The 19376-nt window shown below is 41.1% G+C and overlaps 1 protein-coding gene across 3 annotated transcripts in view; it reads left to right on the plus strand.

Moving 5' to 3' along the window:
• Window positions 1-909: 909 nt before the first annotated feature.
• WDR47 (WD repeat domain 47) overlaps window positions 910-19376 on the plus strand; it is a 29834-nt gene continuing 11367 nt past the window's right edge. Inside the window, exons 1-6 of one of the 3 annotated variants that reach the window (XM_048312563.1) lie at window positions 910-1127; window positions 10777-10943; window positions 12542-12625; window positions 13181-13265; window positions 14892-15694; window positions 18137-18260. In XM_048312563.1, coding sequence (XP_048168520.1) covers window positions 10786-10943; window positions 12542-12625; window positions 13181-13265; window positions 14892-15694; window positions 18137-18260 — 1254 coding nt within the window. In that variant the 5' untranslated portion in view covers window positions 910-1127; window positions 10777-10785. Of the gene's footprint in view, window positions 1128-4891; window positions 5054-6080; window positions 6206-10776; window positions 10944-12541; window positions 12626-13180; window positions 13266-14891; window positions 15695-18136; window positions 18261-19376 lie in introns of those variants that run through there. The other 2 variants (XM_048312562.1, XM_048312561.1) reach the window with 2 other exon arrangements.

Genomic DNA, 19376 nt, shown 5'->3' on the forward strand with positions numbered 1-19376 from the left:
CTGACACAAGCAAGGAATTATGTTGGAACACAAACACCCAGTTGCACCCAGTAAAGCTATTTTTTCAGTGGTGAGCCCAGCTCAAAATTTTCATCTAAAAACAGCCATTGTACAGATCTGCTTTAGAACAGACTTTGTTTTTCTATCTTTTGGCAAATAATACCATCCCTGAGAAACTTCAGCTTCTGCTCTGGTTAATTTGACATAATATGACTGTACTGTGTGCCTGAATTTGTACAGAATTTCTGATTCAAAATTTGTCCTGCTGTGGGATCCAGTGCAGAGAGTTATGCTTGGAACAGAAGGTTTTGGATCGATCGCCACACAAATGTGATGCAAAAAATAGCTTTGTTTCTCAAATCCAGCTATACTGATCAGATCAATGTCAGATGTCTTTCTTCCAACAACTTAATGAAAAAGACACAGGGCTACACCTTTAACTATTTAGATCTTTTCAAACGGCAAATTAACATTTATTTGCTGCCTTGTTACTAATTTAATGAGCTGAATACGTAGCTTGAAGAATTGTGGCTATAAAGATTTATCTTGACAGCCACAGCCCTTTACAGCTGCTTTTACATTTTCTAGTTAAATAAATGAAAAACAACAAAAGGAAAAAAAATCCCCTATAAACACTCTTATTCCAGGTATAGATTGCAGGGGGAAAAATGTACATTTAACATGTACAGTATCTTTGTTCATTTATAAGCAATTTATTTTTAGAAGCAAGCTGTTCCATTTAGGAAAAAAATATGTGATGTGTGTTTGTATATGCATCCATACAGATGTACATTTACCTTCAGACTTACTTGCTTACATACAGAATACACGTTTTATTTAGACAACCACAGCAATGAGTCAAACGTGGTAGGGAAGTTACTCCAGCTTATTTCCTTCTAGCAAGAAAGAAAAGCAGCTCTTACACTCGAAACTACTGCTCCTGTAGGAGGCAAAGAAGCAATATACAACATGCACATTTCAGTACAAACTCTTTGGGAGATGGAGTTCTTTTAATCAAATTTCTGAATTCAAGGATAATGCTGATGGATGCTAGACAGAGCTGCCTCTGATCAGGAGAGCTAATAACCGCTAGGATTCAAGAAAGGACAGAAAACAGCACAAACAAGGTAAGCATTCACTGAAAAAAGTTATTTAAAACTTTCTTCAGAATCTTATTCAGCATTACAAACAACTTGATGTATAAAATGCTTAGGAGTAAATAAGTATTTATCTTTGGATAAGCTGAGATACATGAAGTCACACCAAAGTGAAATAGAAATATAGATTTTTTTAACTTTTAGTAGAAATATATGCTAAGTACCTTAACAAGTGCCTTAAACCTTGAAAAGCTGCAGCAGGGACCTTAAACTGCAGTTCTTACTGCAGCAGTGTTACCTTTTCACAGAATTCTTTACTTTAGACAAAATATAGATAGAACTATACTGTTCACATTTTTTAGAGTGTTCACATAAACAGTAAGAGTTGATAGAAACTATATGCAAATCTGTGTAATACCTATGTAACACTGACAGATTTGTGTAAGCAAGATACTGAATTTTTTTCACATGTGTTTAAGCTTGCAGTTAATGGTATGTGAACTTCATGGAGATGTACTAAGTAATATCTGTATGTACTTTTATGTCTCAGTTAATGGAGCTTTGCAGAAAGACTAAAGGCTAATACAGAGCTTTCCATCATGGCAGCTCTGTCTTATCATTTCTTCATCATCACTAATCTAAGTGTCTGCAGTACAAGACCTGGCAAGGCCCCACAAGCCTGCAATTATTTAAATTACTTGAAGCCAGATTATACTTTGGCTCAGTATTTTTCTTGTTTAAGCTACCTGAAACTGGAGCTATGATGCTGACATAAAGAATTCTATAGATTATGCAAGAATACTGCTGAATTGTCACCTCAAAGTTCTGGAAATCCTTTCTTGAAGTGAGTAAAAACTGTTTCAGAATAAGGTTTTGGACAGAATTTTTTTCTAAGTTTTTACAAGAACATGTAAATATAACATAAAATGTAAGGAGTTGAATGTCTCTGTTACAAGTACAGAAAATTGGGATTGACCCATTTTTAGGGCCAACACACAGAATCAGCTGAGTTGGAAGGGACTCACAAGAATCATTGAGTCCATCTCCTCGCCCTGCACAGGACCATCCCCAAGAGCCACACCACGTGCCTGAGGGCATTGTCCAAACACTTGAAGTCTGTCAGCCTGGTGCTGTGAGCACTTCCCTGGGGAGCCTGTTCCAGTGCCCAGCCACCCTCTGGGTGAAGAACCTTTCCCTGATATCCAACCTAAACCTCCCCTGTTACAACTTCAGACCTCAGAGATCAGGGCCGAGATCAGCGCCTGCCCCTCCTCTTCCCCTCTCGAGGAAATTGTAACTGCAGGGAGGTCTCCCCTCAGTCTCCTCCAGGATGAACAGACCAAGTGACCTCAGCTGCTCCTCATGGCTTCCCCTCAAGCCCTTCACCATCCTCGTGGCCTCCTTTGGATGCTCTCTAATAGCTTAATGTCTGTTTTATACCGTGCTGCCCAAAACTGCCCCCAGCACTTGAGGTGAGGCCTCACCATCTCCCCCCTTGCCCGGCTGGCAATGCTGGGCCTGATGCCCCCCAGGACAGGGTTGGCTCTCCTGACTGCCAGGGCACTGCTGACTCACGTTCAATTTGCCATTGAGTGGGGCTCCCAGGTGCCTTTCCATGGCGCTGCTTTCCAGTGTCTCATTCCCCACCTGCAACATTTGTAAAATAGTCACACAATTACTATTTTCTTTTCTGAAGTGCTCCAAGCACAGACTGCAGCGCCCTGGTTTGTCACTAGGCAATGCAGATCTCCTCCTCCACTAATCCTGATTTTCAAGCTCTCAAAAACCCACACCCAACAGCTTTGCTCTTTATGGGAGTTACCTTCTTTGCAGTAATGAGTAGGGTGTTCAAAGCAAGCTCAGACCATCCCAAACACGTTTCTATGCTTAAGTAAAGAGTTCCAAACAACTAAAGAAGATCTTCCATTGGCTCTCTTCCCATAGGATGCTACTATATGTATCCTCACCAAAACTTAGTAACAGTATGATTGCCCCCCAGAGCAGGGCCACCAACTACTGCTACCTATTCTTCCATACCTCTTCCTGAAAGGTTAGTTCTTGAAATCTCTTTCCAGATTATAGAAATTTGCTGCGTACCTGTGAAAGGTCCAACGTTCTGAGCAGGAAACAGATTTCTCTTCCTTTCAGGTCTGTAACTGGGAAGAAGCTTTATCTTTCTTGCCATCCAGAGAATACAGTCTCATAGGTTTGGTCTCAAGACCTCCACTGAAAACAAAACTACTGCACAAAAGATTAGTAGACTACTGTAAAACCATTCTGAAATCAGGATTAAGTTTAAAAGCCTATGTGTGTTTACCTAGAATTTTGTAGGTTAAACAAAGTTTTAAAAGGATTTTTCGTATCTGTGCTCAGTAAAGTTATACATACCGCTCAGTTTAGACAATTAAAGTTATCTTGTTTATCCACATTCCGATTTATCATCTCTACTGTATCATATGCATTGGAAAACAATTTCATTTCTATAATTACATTTTCTCTTAAGCAGAGCCTCCAAATGCAACTAAGCAACAAATTATAGCTTTGGAAGTAAATGGAAGTATTCAATATTTTACCAGCAAATATTCCTGGGAAGTAAAGTTGGGACTTGAATAAAAGGAACTGTCGAGTTCCACATTCTTTGCACACGCGCGGCAAAGTCACTGCTGTGCAGCCAGGCACACTCCTTGCTTTGGGACATATGTTTGTATTCTTGTTCAGAAAGAAGAGAGAAAAAATAACAAATTTCCCCTCTGCCCTTCAGCAAATCCTCAGCAAAACAGTTAGCAAGTAGACTTAACCTCACTGACATTTTGTGAATGCGACAGAGAATCCAGTTCAGCTTCAGTCAAATCCCTGACAACCTTCCTGGATCTCTGATGCATGGCACACATGCATAATTAACAACAACAACAACAAAAATTAAAAATCGTGCATCAACTTGTCAGAAAATTGCCACCATCTCCATTTTGGCAGGGCCTACCAGTGCACTGCAGTGTGCTCACAAGCACTCTGTCCAAGTGCTGTACTTGCATTTTAACATGATTTTCTGTATCGCATCTCACCACTGCATATAAACACAGAGCAAGACTGTTCACCATAATGACTCTGAGCTGCCATAATCTTTTGACAATCACAAAAATGTAACTGAAAGTCAAATTATATATGAATACATATTCATAAAACACAGGCATCACACATGCATACATAAGTAAAGAGTGTGCACTTTGCTGAACAGCCTCCAGAAGCAGATGACAGCATAAGCACACTAAAAAAATCCCTGGCTGACCTGAGTCAGCAGCAGCATCTCATGCAGTACTTCAAGGTGCTGCCAACAAGACTTAAGCCCGTGCCGCACGAGCAAAAAGCCGGGTGGTGGCAGACGGGCAGTGCCGCTCCTGCCCTGCTCGTGTGCTGTGAGCGCTGGGTGCCTCGCGGGCGTCGGAGCGCAGGTGACTGCTCGGGAAGCCCGGGGCACGCGGCCTGGCCGCCTTTGTGTGGGGACACCGGGCTCTGGGTGAGTGTTCCCACCGGCAGGGGCACCAGAACGGGCTGGGGGACGCGGGGAATACCCGCTTGCCGGGCGGCAGCTCCGGCCCCGCCCTGCCCGGCTCCCGCCCCGCGCTCCCTCAGCGCGGGCGGGTTCGCCCCGCCGCGAACAAAGCGGCCCCGCCCAGCACGGCCGCGGCCGCCACCGCCATCTGTCCCTCCCTCCCGCCCCCACAGCGGGGCGGCTCCGGCCCGCCCCTTTCGCTTTCCCCTTCGGCAGCGGCGCCGGGAGGGCCCCGGGGCGCCGCCGGGCGGGCAGCGGAGCGGGCGGGCAGCCGCGAGTGGAGCGACAGCGGCACCAGACAGACCGCGGCACCGGGCCGGGCCCGCCCGCCGCACAGCCGGGCCCGCCGCCATCTTCCCCTCCCGCCCCGCCGGTGCCGGCGCGCACGGGCCGCGGGGCCCCGCAGGTGAGCGGGCGGGACGGAGGGCGGGGGCCGGCGGGGATGCGGGCGGGGGCTGCGGCCGCCGCAGCGCCAGGTGGGTGCTGCCCGGCGTCCTCGCCAGCCCCTGGGCCCGTTCGTGGCTGCGCCCGCGGGGGGCGCATCGCCCCGGCTGCCGGCGACGCCCGAGCGCCGCCGCCCCTTTGTTGTGGCCCGGTCGGGGCAGCCCGGGCGCGGTGCCCGGCGCGGTGGGGCCGGGGGAGCGCTCTATACCCGGGGCCGCCCCCCGGGAGCTGCTCCGGGGCCGTGCGGCCCTGCCCGCCGCTGGTGCTGAGCTCACGTTCCCGAAATGCTGATGCGGGCTCGGCGCGGCGCAGTTAACCGGGGCGGCTGCTGTAAACCCGGCGGAGGTGGATTTCGTATGGAATCGCGTGTGCAGAGAAAAAAAAATTGGAACAATATGGGGAATTACAGTCAAAATGCGTTAATTTCTAGTCTTTGGAAGTTGTTTGGCTTTTCTTATTTTTTGCCTTCTGTTTTCACTGTGATGTGAAGTATTGCATAATTTAATGTCACCTTTTTGTCATTCCCGGTGCGGAATGCGCTGGGCAAGGCGTGTGCGTGTTGTAACAGGGACTGGTGAATGCTGAGAGCTCTGCGGTCACCTCCCAAGCGTGGTGAGACAAGGATTACCGGGGTGGCTGTAGAGCAACAGCTGATCTAAGCAGGGGAACAAAATGGATTACTAGATGGCAAGCCGGTGAAAAATCTGTGTGAGGCAGGAAAGGCTGGTGTGTAAGAGGACACTGATTTGCTGTGTATTGAAGTAGAAAAGGTCTGAGAGTTCAGCTGTGCAAAGTTTAGTGAAGGTTTTCTATTAAGGCCTTAATACACTCAATGCATTTCATTTGAGATAATGAATTGTGTGATTTCTTAGGGTGAAATGGGTGTCAGCGAGCTCCAGTGACTGCTGTGGGAATGAGTTGTGAAAAAAATTTGGCCTATAGTCTTTTTTTTTTTTTTTTTTTTTTTTTTGTAAATTCTTTCGATACAGAATAACTGATGATTGAGGGCACTTCAGAAATGGAGCCGCTAGGGACTGACCAGGCCCCGAGTGCCCTGTGGGCTCTGTGTAGCCAGAACTCTGGAGTGGCCTCTGGGAAGGCACAAGAGGCAAATGTAAGTGACTGTGGGGTGGATTAAAAGGTCAAATAGCTTAATGCAAAATAGCCAGCTTTTTAAATATGTATGACTTGTTCACATTGAGGTTTTCTCTGACAGCTCCCCAGGATGCTGAGGCTGTGGGTCTGCATCGCAGCTGTCAGTGAACCAAGACTCCCAATTTGGCATTGTGTGTCCCTTTAAATGTGTCACTGCTCTCACAGCATGACACTTAAAATTTGAGCTATCATTTTTTTTTCTTGTATTTCAGGATAGTTGGAGACTTTATATTCCTTGCCAGGTTTTTCCAAATGTGTATTCTATGCTATTGGCAAATGACCTGTTTCAGTTGATAAATAACATATGAATAATGCTTATTGTAGACTTTCACAATTTGTTTTTCAGTACTAAACTTTACTTTTAATTTCTATCATGTGCATGCATACACATTTTAAATTTCTTCTAAGAAAGGTAGCTTAGAGACTGTTTAGTGCTATCTTTAGATACTTCTAGTTTATAAACGTTTTCCTGAAATAGTATATTTATATGCATAAGTGAATATAAATCTGTTTTAATTTTTTAAGGAGTTATTTTCTTATGCTTCTAACACCATGCGAGGATTCCTGCTGTTGGCATGCTCTTAGAACATGAGTAAGAACAGAACAAGGGTGAAGCTTCTCACTGGAAGGTTTAGCATTAGATATAATGTTCCAAAGAGCTTGCTTAAACATCTTATCCACTGAAGTTAAAGAGAAAAGATGTGTCCGGTTTGTGGCAAGAAGTTCTTTTGTTTTCTTGATGTAGAAAAACAAATTTAAGTACAGAACTAGCAGAAGATAAAAGGGAGTGGACAGGAAGAGGAAGATGTGGAGAAGTGCCATTCTGAAAAGACTGGGCAAGATAAAAAGGTTGCATCAGAAATGTGATTGATACAAGGCACCTGAAATATTAAGCTCTAATTCTCATTTGCTTTCATTTATACCTCAAGCTAGTGCTTGAATCATTCTTGAGTATTAGAGCTTGAGCTGATCAGATTGTGACGTTACGTGCCATATGTGCCAGCAGAAAGCAATACAGTGTGGTGGGCCAAAGATGCAGCTTGAGCTCTAATCTTGAGTTTCCCTGCTGTTCTTTGCCTTTTAATTATTATTATTTTTATTTATGCACGTATTGACATACCACTGAATGTCAGAAAACCTCATAGATTTCATAGAGGGTGATGTGAAAGCATATGTATATTTATAATTTCATGATAAAATGCTTCTTGTTATTTGACAGCATAATGCTTATAAGAGAAGTCTGAGCTCATCAGAGTAAAAACCATCAGTTACATGAAAATCTTCTCTAGTAGGTTTGCTGTTCTTTTCTAGCTGTTTGTGTTGCACTGGCAGGGAATGCACACTAAATATTGTCATAGTACTGTTAATGGATGAGCTTATCAGTGCACTTCAACGCTTTTTCAGAAGTTCAGTATCCAAACCAAGTTTGGATGCTGTGATACATTTTCCTTTACTGTACCCCAAAGGTACTGTTACTAGTCCTATATCAAATATGGAGGGTGCAACCATTCTTTACCCTGATCTATGAAAATTAAGTAAATGAAGTTAAGTGCTCAAATTGTTGGAGGCTTTATGTTCAGGACAAACCTCTTATTTTAAAAAAACTACAATGGAGAATGGAAGACAGCTCACAGATGCTGCATTTTACTTAATGTAGATGTACTCTGAAGCAAAGTAATGAATAATACGCTCATTTTGTCGTTAGTATAATATATAAATAATTAAGCTAAGCTTTGAAGTGATGTAGGGTGGCTTCCTGTTTACACCTGTGTCCCGTAGAGCCAGTTGAAAAGAAAGCTGGACTTGGTGTTCCTTTCTTCAAAGGAATTCTTAGTTTGATTTTTTTTTTTTCTAGTAGTTTTCTGATGGGGAGTCTCAGTATAGCTTTGCCTAAGCCTTACTTTGTCTTTGGAGAAGGAGGTTAATTAGTTTATATAAAAACCACCAATGTCATAAAGCATTATAAAAGAGAAGTGCAAATGCTTTAGATGAGGTTCTGAATTAAGATGTTAATACTAAACTGCTGGTTAAATCTGTGTTGATTTATTTTTTTCCTATTCAGTGTACGAGGGTAGGGTTGAATTTTTTCTCTGGGACCAAAAATCCATATCCAGTTGCCAAAAGGGGAAGTTGAAACAGGACTAAAACATAAGGAAAAAGCATATTTCTACAAATTCTGGGTTTTGATTTGTGGATCTATGTATCCATCTTTCTTGCAGCAAAGCTTTCTGCAAGCCGGAGTTTTAATTTTTTCTTTTGACTTTACTAGCTGAGGGGTGTGCTTATGGTCTTGGGCGTGTCTTTCATGAAACCCATCAAAATACTTGGTAATTGGAGTCTTCTGTGACTAAAATGAGAATTAGACCCAGCCATTTTAAGGAGTTAGGCCATTTCATCTGGCACAACTAGGTCTCTTGTTGTTCCAAAATAAACTGTGCTGCTATAATCGAATGCTTTGCTAGTCAAATGTTCTGGCAAAAACTTACGTGAAAAAAAATTGGCATACAGTTGTGAGGAAGATGGAAAATTTGGGGGTTTAGACAATAGTGCAAAAACCTGTGTTATTAGGGCCTAAGTTTTTGTATCCCTTCAAGTTCACTAGCATTGGTTTATGGTGAGATCAGTGAAAAGTTTTACTGGAGTAATTGTCTCTTCCTTTCCCCTCTGGTAAATAACTAATTTCTTGTTAATAGTCTGAGTGTTTTATTTGGTTTATTCAAACTTACTCAGATTCTGTGCATCTTTCCCTAGTAGGAGGTAGATAGTTTGTTAACTCCAGTTTTCCAAGGATGAGATACCTGAAGGCCCTATGATGTTTTCAAGTTTTCTTGGGAGATGGGTTGCCCACAGCCAGTTGTCTTTCAGTTGCTGGATCTGCATAAGTGAATGATTTTGTGAGGGAATTCCAAACAATTTTCATGTCTCCTTTTGAGTTACAAGACACTGGGAACTACAGCCTCTCCTGCTGTGGATGTCTTGCTCTGTGTGGTCATCTCCCCTCCCTTTATTCATTTTTTGGATCACTGTGCTCCAGTGTCTCTCCTTGTTCTATTGCCTCCTGCTGAGGGTTCATCTCTGGCACTGGTTTCTTCTCTGGTATTAAACTGATGATGAGAGTGCACTGAAGTCAGGTTAAGACTTTGCTACTGCCAGAAAGCAAAGCTCTGTTTTTTTGTGTCAGCATTAGTGCCCTTGTGCCCATGGAGTGAGTAAATGCCTGAGTTGCACCCGGCTCAGAGGAGTGGTCTGGCTCAGCACACAGCCCATCTGTGGGGCTGGGAGCTGGCTGGGATGAGTGGCCAAGTGCAGAGGTGAGAAGAGGCACTGCCCCTTTTTGCAGTAGTAACGTGGGATTAAACTGAAATTTTCCTGCTGTTAAATTGTATTCTTGTAGCTGCAGGAGTGCTGCTAGGTGTGGGGGGATTGGTTTGGTGATTTTTGGGGGTTTTTTTAGAGCTCTTGATAAGGCAATGCTGTGTAGCTTGGCTGTGTTAGCAGGTTTCTCCCCTCATCCCCAGTTCTTTTTCAGCAGATCAGCTTGTAAAAAGACTTGTAAAGTCTTTTTACCATTTGAAAAAGAAAGTTGAACAGCTTCTACTTTAAGTATAGTTAAGGAACCAGGAAAGACTTAGCCAAAAGAAAAATTTAATTTAGGTTCCCTACGAGGAGTACATGCTACAATTCTCATATCCTCAGAGGAATTGATTTGCAAAGGAGCTTGGACCTTGTATCTGTGGGAGCTTTAAACAAGCAGCCTGCTGGCCACCAGGGCCCAAGCTACATCTGCCCACTTCTCCTTTCTGCTGGCTGGACAGCTCATTAGGACAGTGAGCCAACAACATGAGCCAATGGAAAAGCTCCTGCAGTGACAGAAGTGAGGAGTGCTGAGGAAGGGCCGGGAACAGGCAGCTGGAGGCAAATGAGAGCATGGGAGTCTGGCAGCCAGCAGGCGCTGTCTCAGGCCGCCTTGAGCTGGCAGCTTTAGATCCTTCGTGAGGGGAATAGGCAGAAGTAGACAGGAAGGCAGAATGGAAACCCCTGGCTTAGCTGTCATCTGCTACTTCAAAGCTAAGGTAAGGAGAGATGGCATTTTTAGTGTGCTGCGCTTTTTATATTTGTTAGAAATATTTAAGTTCATATGTGAGAGCTCTACATAATGATATAGTAAGTGACTCTTCTGCTCTTTGAACTTCACTGTTTGCATTTCAGAGAGGAAAATTTTCCATATTGCAGGCTTAGTAATCACAATATTTTCACGCTGCTAGAGGATTGATTTCTTGGTAGATTTGTTTATCTAGCCCCCTATTTATGCACAGGACAGAAATGGAAGAATTGCAGATACATTGGTAGATCTTAATTATAGCTTCATAGTCAACCTCAAAATAAATTACTTAATCTTGTTTAATTTTTGTAATGCCACTATGTTCAGTCCTATAAATCTGCATTTTTATTTTTATTGGTAGCCAACATTTGCTAACCAAGCAGAAAATAAGGTATTGATCAGAGCTAAAATTCTTTCTTTCCATTTAGGCTGCCATCATGACGGCTGAAGAAACAGTGAATGTTAAAGAAGCTGAAATAATTAAGCTAATACTAGATTTTCTGAACTCAAGGAAGCTTCACATCAGTATGCTGGCACTTGAGAAGGAAAGCGGGGTCATTAATGGCTTGTTTTCAGATGACATGCTCTTTCTAAGGTAGGACTTCTTTTTCTGGTGTTTAAGTACCACGTGTATGAAAACACAGGAGTTGGACTGTGATTCAGTCAGCAGCCCCGTGCCACTGAACAGGAGATCTTAACTTGTACCCTCATCTTCTTATTCTGCTTTTTCCTGGTCCTGTTCTGTGTCCCATCCCTACAGTGTGTCCCATCCCTACAGTGTGTCTCATCCCTACAGTCACTGACATCCTTCTGGGAGCCACTCAGAGTCACAGACCAGGCAGCAGCAGCATACATTGACATAGATTCTTTTTTTGTTTGCTTGTTCATTTTAACTTTGTTATTTTTCTGGCACACCAAGTGCCAGAATTCAAGTGAGAAGGAGCCTTAACAAGCGCCAGTGTCAGTGCAGACTAAGTTGGGGGAAAACCATAGGCATGAATAGAATGGGAAAGCCAAGACCTGTTGGCATCTGTGATGTGTCATAATCTGCTTACCAATCACCCGGCCCTGAAGGTGTAGTTGATTGAATTCTAAAATGTTTTCACAGTATTTTAGTGCTAAGATCAAGGACAAGTGATTTCCAGAGCTTTCCCCCCAAAAAATTATGTGCATTTCAAAATAATACTTAGATTTATCTTAAATTTAACAATACAAAAAGAGTATCTATTATCATCAAGGCATGAGGGTTGGTGCAATTTACCATTCAGGATATTGCCCTCAATATTATTAAAAAGAATCAGTGTAGATCCACACTAGTTTTTCAGCATTGATGTTTTCTGTTCATGCCAAAGGTACTTAATAATATTGAAGAATGAGAAAGTAATTTATCCAGCTGTTCTTAAAACATTGAAAAGTACATTTTATCACTGAACAAATATCTCACCTGGCTTCCCTTTTCATTAAAATCATGTATATTGGACTAAAATGAAACAAAAGAAGTGCAGAAAGATTCGAGTTATTAATCCAAATTTTTTTTGTTTCATTGTCAGCTTAGTTGGAGAAACTCATCCTTGCCTTGTAGTCTGGACCTTTTTTAGAGAGCTCTGTGTGTGCATGAAGAAATTGAACTGCTCTACCTGTGCAGTCCAGCCCACAGATCGTGGGGCTGGAGCTCCTGTACTGGCACCCTTCCTGCCAAGCTCTTCCTCCTACATGCTTAATATGGGAGCTCTGTGTTCTCCCAGCCTTTTCATAAAATAGCCTCAGCAGTATTTATACAGTTAAAATTAACTCGTTTTTGAGTTCTCTTTCATTAATTGGGATGTATTCATTGAAATGATACCTTTATCAAAGTCTTCAAGTAAGATGTCTTTTCTTTAAATAAGAATGACAGGTAAAGCAGGGGACACAGGACCATTTTGTCTTTTTTGATGTGCCTTTAAAAGTACTTAATATTTGTCCTTCTAGTATGTCCTTCCCTTTTCAAAATATTGAGAACAGACTTGGATTTTGCTCTTACTGTTAGTCTTACTAGACAATCATCTTGGCATCTGTGCAAAACATTGACTTTTCAAAGCAGATTCATCACCTGTTGTGTATTTAAATTATTGTTTTGTATTTAAATGAGCTGCTTACTTAGGAAAGGATGTTCTTGTCCGGTGGCACTCAAGGAATGATCCTTTCTTTTACTAGGCAGTTGATTCTTGATGGCCAGTGGGATGAGGTTCTTCAATTTATTCAGCCTCTTGAATGTATGGAAAAGTTTGACAAGAAAAGGTAAAATAGAATGTATGTCAGAGTTCAGGTTTTTTGAGTTACGGAAAATATGTGGATTTCTAAGTATTGTCTATAAAAATAGTAGTTCTGAGTTTTTCACCTTAGTTTTTGGTGGCTTTTTTCTAGTCTGTGTGCTGTTCCTGAAGAGTGTGTGTGTGTGTTTAAACTTGTACTTAAAATACGTGCACACAGTCTGTAATGAGCTGTCATGTGCTGTACACTTTAGGAATATGATGCATGTTGTACAACCTTTTAATAGATGACTGCTCCATCATACTTCTATTGAAGAAATAATATGATTTCTATACTTGGTTTTTTCTAATTAGCCTTCTGATATTTGTCATAGAATATTTCTGAAAGCAATTATGGAGAAAAATATATCCTGTTCTAAAAAAAAAAGTTGTGGTTACCAATTTGTTACAATTTCTTATCAGAGTTCCTTGTCATGGCAATAGCTATGCCTAACTCACAAGTTTGATGTAAAATAGCCTCCTTGTCTCTAGAACAGTTTAACTACTGGAGCAAGATGTACAGCATTTCTCTTCTCACCTGCAGATTTCGTTACATTATAATGAAGCAGAAGTTCTTGGAAGCCTTATGTGTAAACAATGCGATGTCAGCAGAAGATGAGCCTCAGCATGTAAGAATTGCCTCTGGTTTGGGAATTTTTTTTGTTATCAGAAAATCTCTTGAGATTAGCCTGCTTAAAGGCAGAGCAGAAGCTTCCAGCATTAAATACACAAATTTTAGCTATTACCAAATGGTTTCATAAACACTGGAAAAAGTAGTCATTATTCTTTGGAAATGAGTGTGGCTCCCTGATCTCAAATACAGTCATACATAAAAGGGTTGCTCGAAACTTTGCAGATAGATCAGTGACCATATGCTGTGTCTGTGGTCCTGACCCTCAGATTTACTGTAGGCCATTGTCCTAAAGTACAGGGCTCTTCTTTTTTTTCATTACTTTTTTTTTTATTCCCCAGAAATATTCTGAAGCAGGCTTCAGAATCACAGAAATTTATTGTGGTAATTTGGGCCAGATGAAAGTTTGAATGAATCTTACACTTAATTTCTATTGGTTTTGGAGAGAAAGGTCAGAATTGGTTTTTTTGAGGGAGCAGATGTGTTCACAAAGGACTCTTTCAGTTAAGTGTGCAAACAGCAGGGGTTGTGGACTTAAGTTTTTGATATGGAAAGAGACAGTGACTCAAACTGGCAAAGAAGGTATGCAGATTGTGAAATAAGTTACAGTTTTTCATTTATGCTGATGATACAGTAATACCAAATTTCTAAGACAAAAATGTTATGAAATTAAAAATTAAGAATGACAGTAGGTTTAAGACAAGTGATTTTGTTTTCCAGACTGAATTGATTTTAATTCTCTGTCCCATTACTCTTACATTGTATTTCAGGGTTTTCTCTTGACAGAGTAGAGAAAGTTAAAAGTCCATAATTACAGTTTAAATGGGAAGTGTACTAGTTCTTTGATTGCTCTATCTGTATACTGTGACTAGATAGCAGTAGAGAAGAAAAATCAGATTAATGCTTCTTATTTTGTTTTAAATGTTACCAAATTTGTTGGCATGTTGTGGGTCAAAGGCTGCTGTATTGAAGTATCTAGGTAACAAGGGTAAATGGGGATTTTTACTGGTTTTTAAACCTTTGTAACTAAAAATGTCAGGGTTTGTGCATTTAACATGGTTCTTGGCTCTTAGCTATCAACAGGCTTTGTCATAAAGCTCTCTATTCATTTGGAGGTCTTATCTTCTGAGAACTCTTTGAACTTTTTTAACATTTTTGATTGAAGAACAGAAAATCTCAGTATAAAAGCTGCTAATCTAGAGCAATCTACAAGGCTTTTGTGAAAAGCTGCTGGCACAGGTTATAGAAGTAAAGGGGGAAAATAAGTCAGCTGGCTTTGAGAATGGAAGTAACCTTTTGTGCTACAATAGAATTGGAGCTGCTCAGCTACAGATTCAAAATTTTAAGCCCATCAAACCTGAAGTGACATGAAAACATTCAATAAATCTGTAAAAGATGGGACTTGATGGGGGATTTTAGGAAGTCAAAGCATCTAGGAATTTGCCTCTTTTGTAACTGCACTTGTATCAGCAATTTTAGACTCTATATGCTTTTTTAATTCAAATATAAGCAGTAATAGTAATGAATGATAGGAGACAAATTCTGTTGCTGCCTGCTCTTCAAGTGTTCTCTTGTGGAAACACATGTACTACAGAGTGTTGTGTTGATATTAATGTCTCCATAGCTGGAATTTACCATGCGAGAGGCTGTGCAGTGCCTGCATGCGCTGGAGGAATATTGTCCCTCTAAGGAAGACTACAGCAAACTGTGCTTGCTGCTGACGCTGCCTCGCCTGACCAACCACGCTGAATTCAAGGACTGGAATCCCAGCACCGCTCGGGTTCACTGCTTCGAAGAAGCCTGTGTCATGGTGGCAGAGTTTATTCCAGCAGATAGGAAACTGAGCGAGGCTGGCTTCAAAGCAAGTAACAATCGCTTATTTCAGCTTGTAATGAAGGGATTGCTTTATGAATGTTGTGTGGAATTCTGTCAGAGCAAAGCAACAGGAGAAGAAATCACAGAAAGTGAAGTATTGCTGGGCATTGATCTCTTGTGTGGTAATGGCTGTGATGACTTGGATCTTAGCTTATTATCGTGGCTGCAGAATCTGCCAGCTACTGTGTTTTCTTGTGCTTTTGAACAAAAGATGCTTAATATTCATGTTGATAAACTCCTCAAGCCTACAAAAGCTGCCTATGCTGATCTTCTGACACCTCTTATCAGCAAACTTTCTCCTTATCCATCATCCCCAATGCGACGGCCTCAGTCAGCAGACGCTTACATGACCCGCTCCTTAAACCCTGCCTTAGATGGGCTCTCGTGTGGATTGACAAACCACGATAAGCGGGTCACAGACCTCGGGACCAAAACTTCTCCCATGTCGCACTCCTTCGCTAATTTCCATTACCCTGGAGTACAGAATCTCAGCAGAAGCCTCATGCTTGAGACTACTGAATGTCACAGCATTTTTGAAGAATCACCGGAGCGGTAAGTGCAGCTAGAGCTCTGTTTTTACCTTAGCTTATGTCGCACTGTTTCTGTGTTCTTACCTGCAGCGTAACACTGAAACAGTTTGGTTGTTCAAATTCTGTTGTAATGAAAACTCTGTGCAGAAGGTGTTTTCTTCCTTATGATTTTATGATCTAAGTAGATTTTGATATTTGGGGTTGAGCCTGATGGATTCAATTTGGGCTTTCTTAAAGTTTGCTAGCACAGAGCACAAATACGCTCTGAGTATGTAATATGGTCTAGCTAGGGTTTGTGTTCAGTTTTACTGTGTTCTTCCATTCCAGATAAATAAATGGACACAGTGAAATGCTGTAACTCCCATATCCTTTCTCCATTGCATTCTGCCCTCAAGTCTCGATAAATAATTTTGGTCCTGACACTGTAAATTAGTTACTTAAGTATACTTGAACAATTTGCAGTGAGCAGCGAAGTCGGTGGAAATGACAGTATGCCATTGTTGTAGCATTCCTGTATCGCTTAAATTGTTACAGTAGTAGCTCAGCTGAAATACTTAGGTCGTATTTTTCAAAGCAAAGATGAGTAAGGCAGCTGAGTGAATGTATTATGTTTTTTGTATCGGACTTTGAGATAGTTGGGTTATGCCATGAGTAAGTTCTTTAATGAAATGTAGACTGCAAACTTGGCTTCTGAGAGAAATGTCCTGGTAAGGGAGAGAAATGGTACTTATCACTTGAGAGTTTATCATCATGTTTCTGCCTGGCCTGTCTTTTGATCAGCAGTTCTGTCCCTTTTGAATGGTTATAGTCACACTTCCCTAGAAAGCAGCTGCTGGCTTTTTTGGCTCTTAGAGAACCAGGTGGGTAACTAGCCCTGCACTTGGGTGCAGTGGCCAGCAGAAGACATTTGGGGCTGTGGTGATCAATGCAGGCCGCAGCTGGTGTCTCTATTAGTTTTGCCTTGGAGCAATGTTCCATATGTTGTGTTACAGTAAAGAGCAGCTGTAATTAAACTCAATAAAAAGGAAACAAACACTACCAAACTGATGTCAGTTCACCTGTGATAATGGAAATACTTACAGTAACGTGTGTTTTAATGTTTGTCTTAACACTTACCTTGAAAGGAGCTGTTCTGTTTGATTAAAATCTTGGGTTTTACCAGCCTCTTCACCGCTGGCATTTTTGTGGATAGCTTAAGTTTTAGGGAAGTATCCCTGATGTTACATTTTTACAGAAGATACTAGTTTATTGTGAATCCTCTAATTTTACTGATCTGTATCAAACCTTATCATTTGTGTGAGTAGACCAGGGTCAAGTGTTAAAACTGATTCTCGAGAGGTTTTTTATTCCCTTTTCAATATTGGAGTACTGGATTAATTCTACACAAAAAACATCATTGTGTGGGCTAAATAAGATGTTTAATTGCTGCAGTTCTTTATGTAGGCCTTTTAATGTCAAGTTTATAGCTTGTAACATGTTTTTTCATTAATAATACATCTCTTGAAGGTTGGGGTTAGAGGGTCAGAATTACAGGATTAGAACTATAGGGTCAGACCCCTAGTTTTCAAGAAGGTGTTACATTTTTTAGAAGAAAATCCACCTTCAGATCAAGTGTCCAGACTGAATGCCAATATTTGCAAGGGTGGAAACTGAGCTTTATGTAAATCTGGCCCTTGCTTCCTCTTACACATGGCAGAAATACTGTATTTCTTTTATAAGTTCATTAAGCAATTGTCTTTTACTCAGCTGAGTTACTTTTGTTACTGTGCAGAGGTACCCAAAAAGTTTAAAATAACTTCTTTAAGAACTTTGCTCTGAGTCACTGAGGAAAAAAGACTTTAAGTTGACAAAACTGAAGATGGGCATCCAAGACTTGTAATGTGTTCTGCACATTTATTGATTGATTGCCAAACCATTTTGGAAAGAGTGGCATGCAGAAATACTTAAAATACAAGAAAAGCAATATAAACATTTTTCTACCTTGCACTTTCAGGAATGTTCAAGCAGATGGATGTTAAACATCCATAGATATTAGTTTAAATTTATATGTTGATAGTGGTAATGAAACTGGTATCTTAGGGAAGAGTTTAGTCACACAGTATATCAGATACATTTGTGCACATAATTGCTTTGAAACAGGAGATTTTGAGTAACTTGGTAGTCAAAGGGTGTAGAGTTCAAGTGTAGGGATAGAAAACATGAAATTTGGGCATGCTATGGTAGTAAGGCTTTTTGGAAACTGGCTGTGCTCTGTGTTTGTCAGGGAGTTTATTTTGTTTAGTGTAACACACTGCAAATGGCATTTTTTTCCTAAGCAATGTCTGCAGTTTGATGTGACTTAAGTAGTTTGCATGCTTGTGTTACCAGATCTTACTCTAGAATGTTACCTTTCTCCTCCACTTGATGTTCTACTCTTAATTTTTCTCAGTTAAGCATCTCTTCTTTTCCATGTTGCTCTGAGAAGTGATACTCCCGTGGAGCCACAGCATCCCATCGGCAGTGAGACTTCGTGCCAGAGCTCAGCTCCAGAAAATGAACCACTCAGTGCAGCACAGAGTCAGGGATCAGCCAAACAAGAGAAAAATGAGGTAGTGCTTGTTTGTTTAAAAATAATGAGGCCCTTTGAGCTGGGTTCTGATCACTTCATAATGATTTGCCTTTGTGTGGAGAACTTCATGCATGACAATGGGTTGCTTCGAATCTTGTTTTTACTATAGTAAAAATGCCATATTACATCTTGTATAAGAAGCTGCTGCTTTTTTGTGTCCGCATTGTAAAAAGGTCTGCTGTCACTAGAGTCTGTAATGCAGCTGATTAGAATGCCTTGTCACAGCAGTCCAGCTAAACTGTTCTCTATATCTTTAAAAGAAAAAAAAAAACCCAGCCAACAATGTTAGAGTAAACAGTGCTTTAAGCATCCTCTTCATTTTTCAGTGAGAAATCTAGCATGTAGCGTGTAATTTTTGGTGCTAACACTAGGTTTCATACGTCACCTTACATGAATTCTTGTCTAGAACACAGAGAAATAAAAATTGGGTAATTCCCTTGTAAATATATCTTTGCTATTCAGAATCCAATAGCATAACCTTTTTTTGGATTCATCTTTGAGGACTGTGCCTTGACTATCTATTTTCTCTTTTTTCTTTTCTGTAACAGCAGTATGGGGAAAGTGAAATAATAGCTCAGAAGGAAACAATGAAAACAGTTACCTCTTCTATTTTTTTTCCACAGTTAAATACCCATCTCTAAATTTGGTAATGATGAATAGCATTGAGTGTGCTGTCTGTTCTGTTTGCAGACTCAGGTTTGATTTTCTTAAGTAAACTTTGTCTTGTCTTATGACATCTATATGGGACTGAAAACCAGCCTAACCTTGACAGGGCTGTTTTCTAGTAGGCTCTGGATACTTGACTCTAGACTACAGTGGGGTCTATGGTGGGATTAACAAAGTCCTCCAAACTTGAGGACTTCACTCCCGTCCTGGACTTTGAGTCGCTTCTCTGCTGCAGTGGTGTTTTGTATGCATGTTGGAAGGGAAGGAGGAGCTTAGCTAGGTAGGCTAAGGGCAGGCTTCAAAAGGGGAGAAAAATAGATGCAGAATTTGTAGGAGAGAATGAGGGCAGGAGATGCTGTGTTGAAGATATTGGCCAGGTTGCTATACACAAGTAGAAAAGAATGTAGTACCTGGTGCAATTTCACCTTGG

The sequence above is a fragment of the Corvus hawaiiensis genome, chromosome 9 (genome assembly GCF_020740725.1).
Source record: "Corvus hawaiiensis isolate bCorHaw1 chromosome 9, bCorHaw1.pri.cur, whole genome shotgun sequence".
Lineage (NCBI taxonomy): Eukaryota > Metazoa > Chordata > Aves > Passeriformes > Corvidae > Corvus > Corvus hawaiiensis.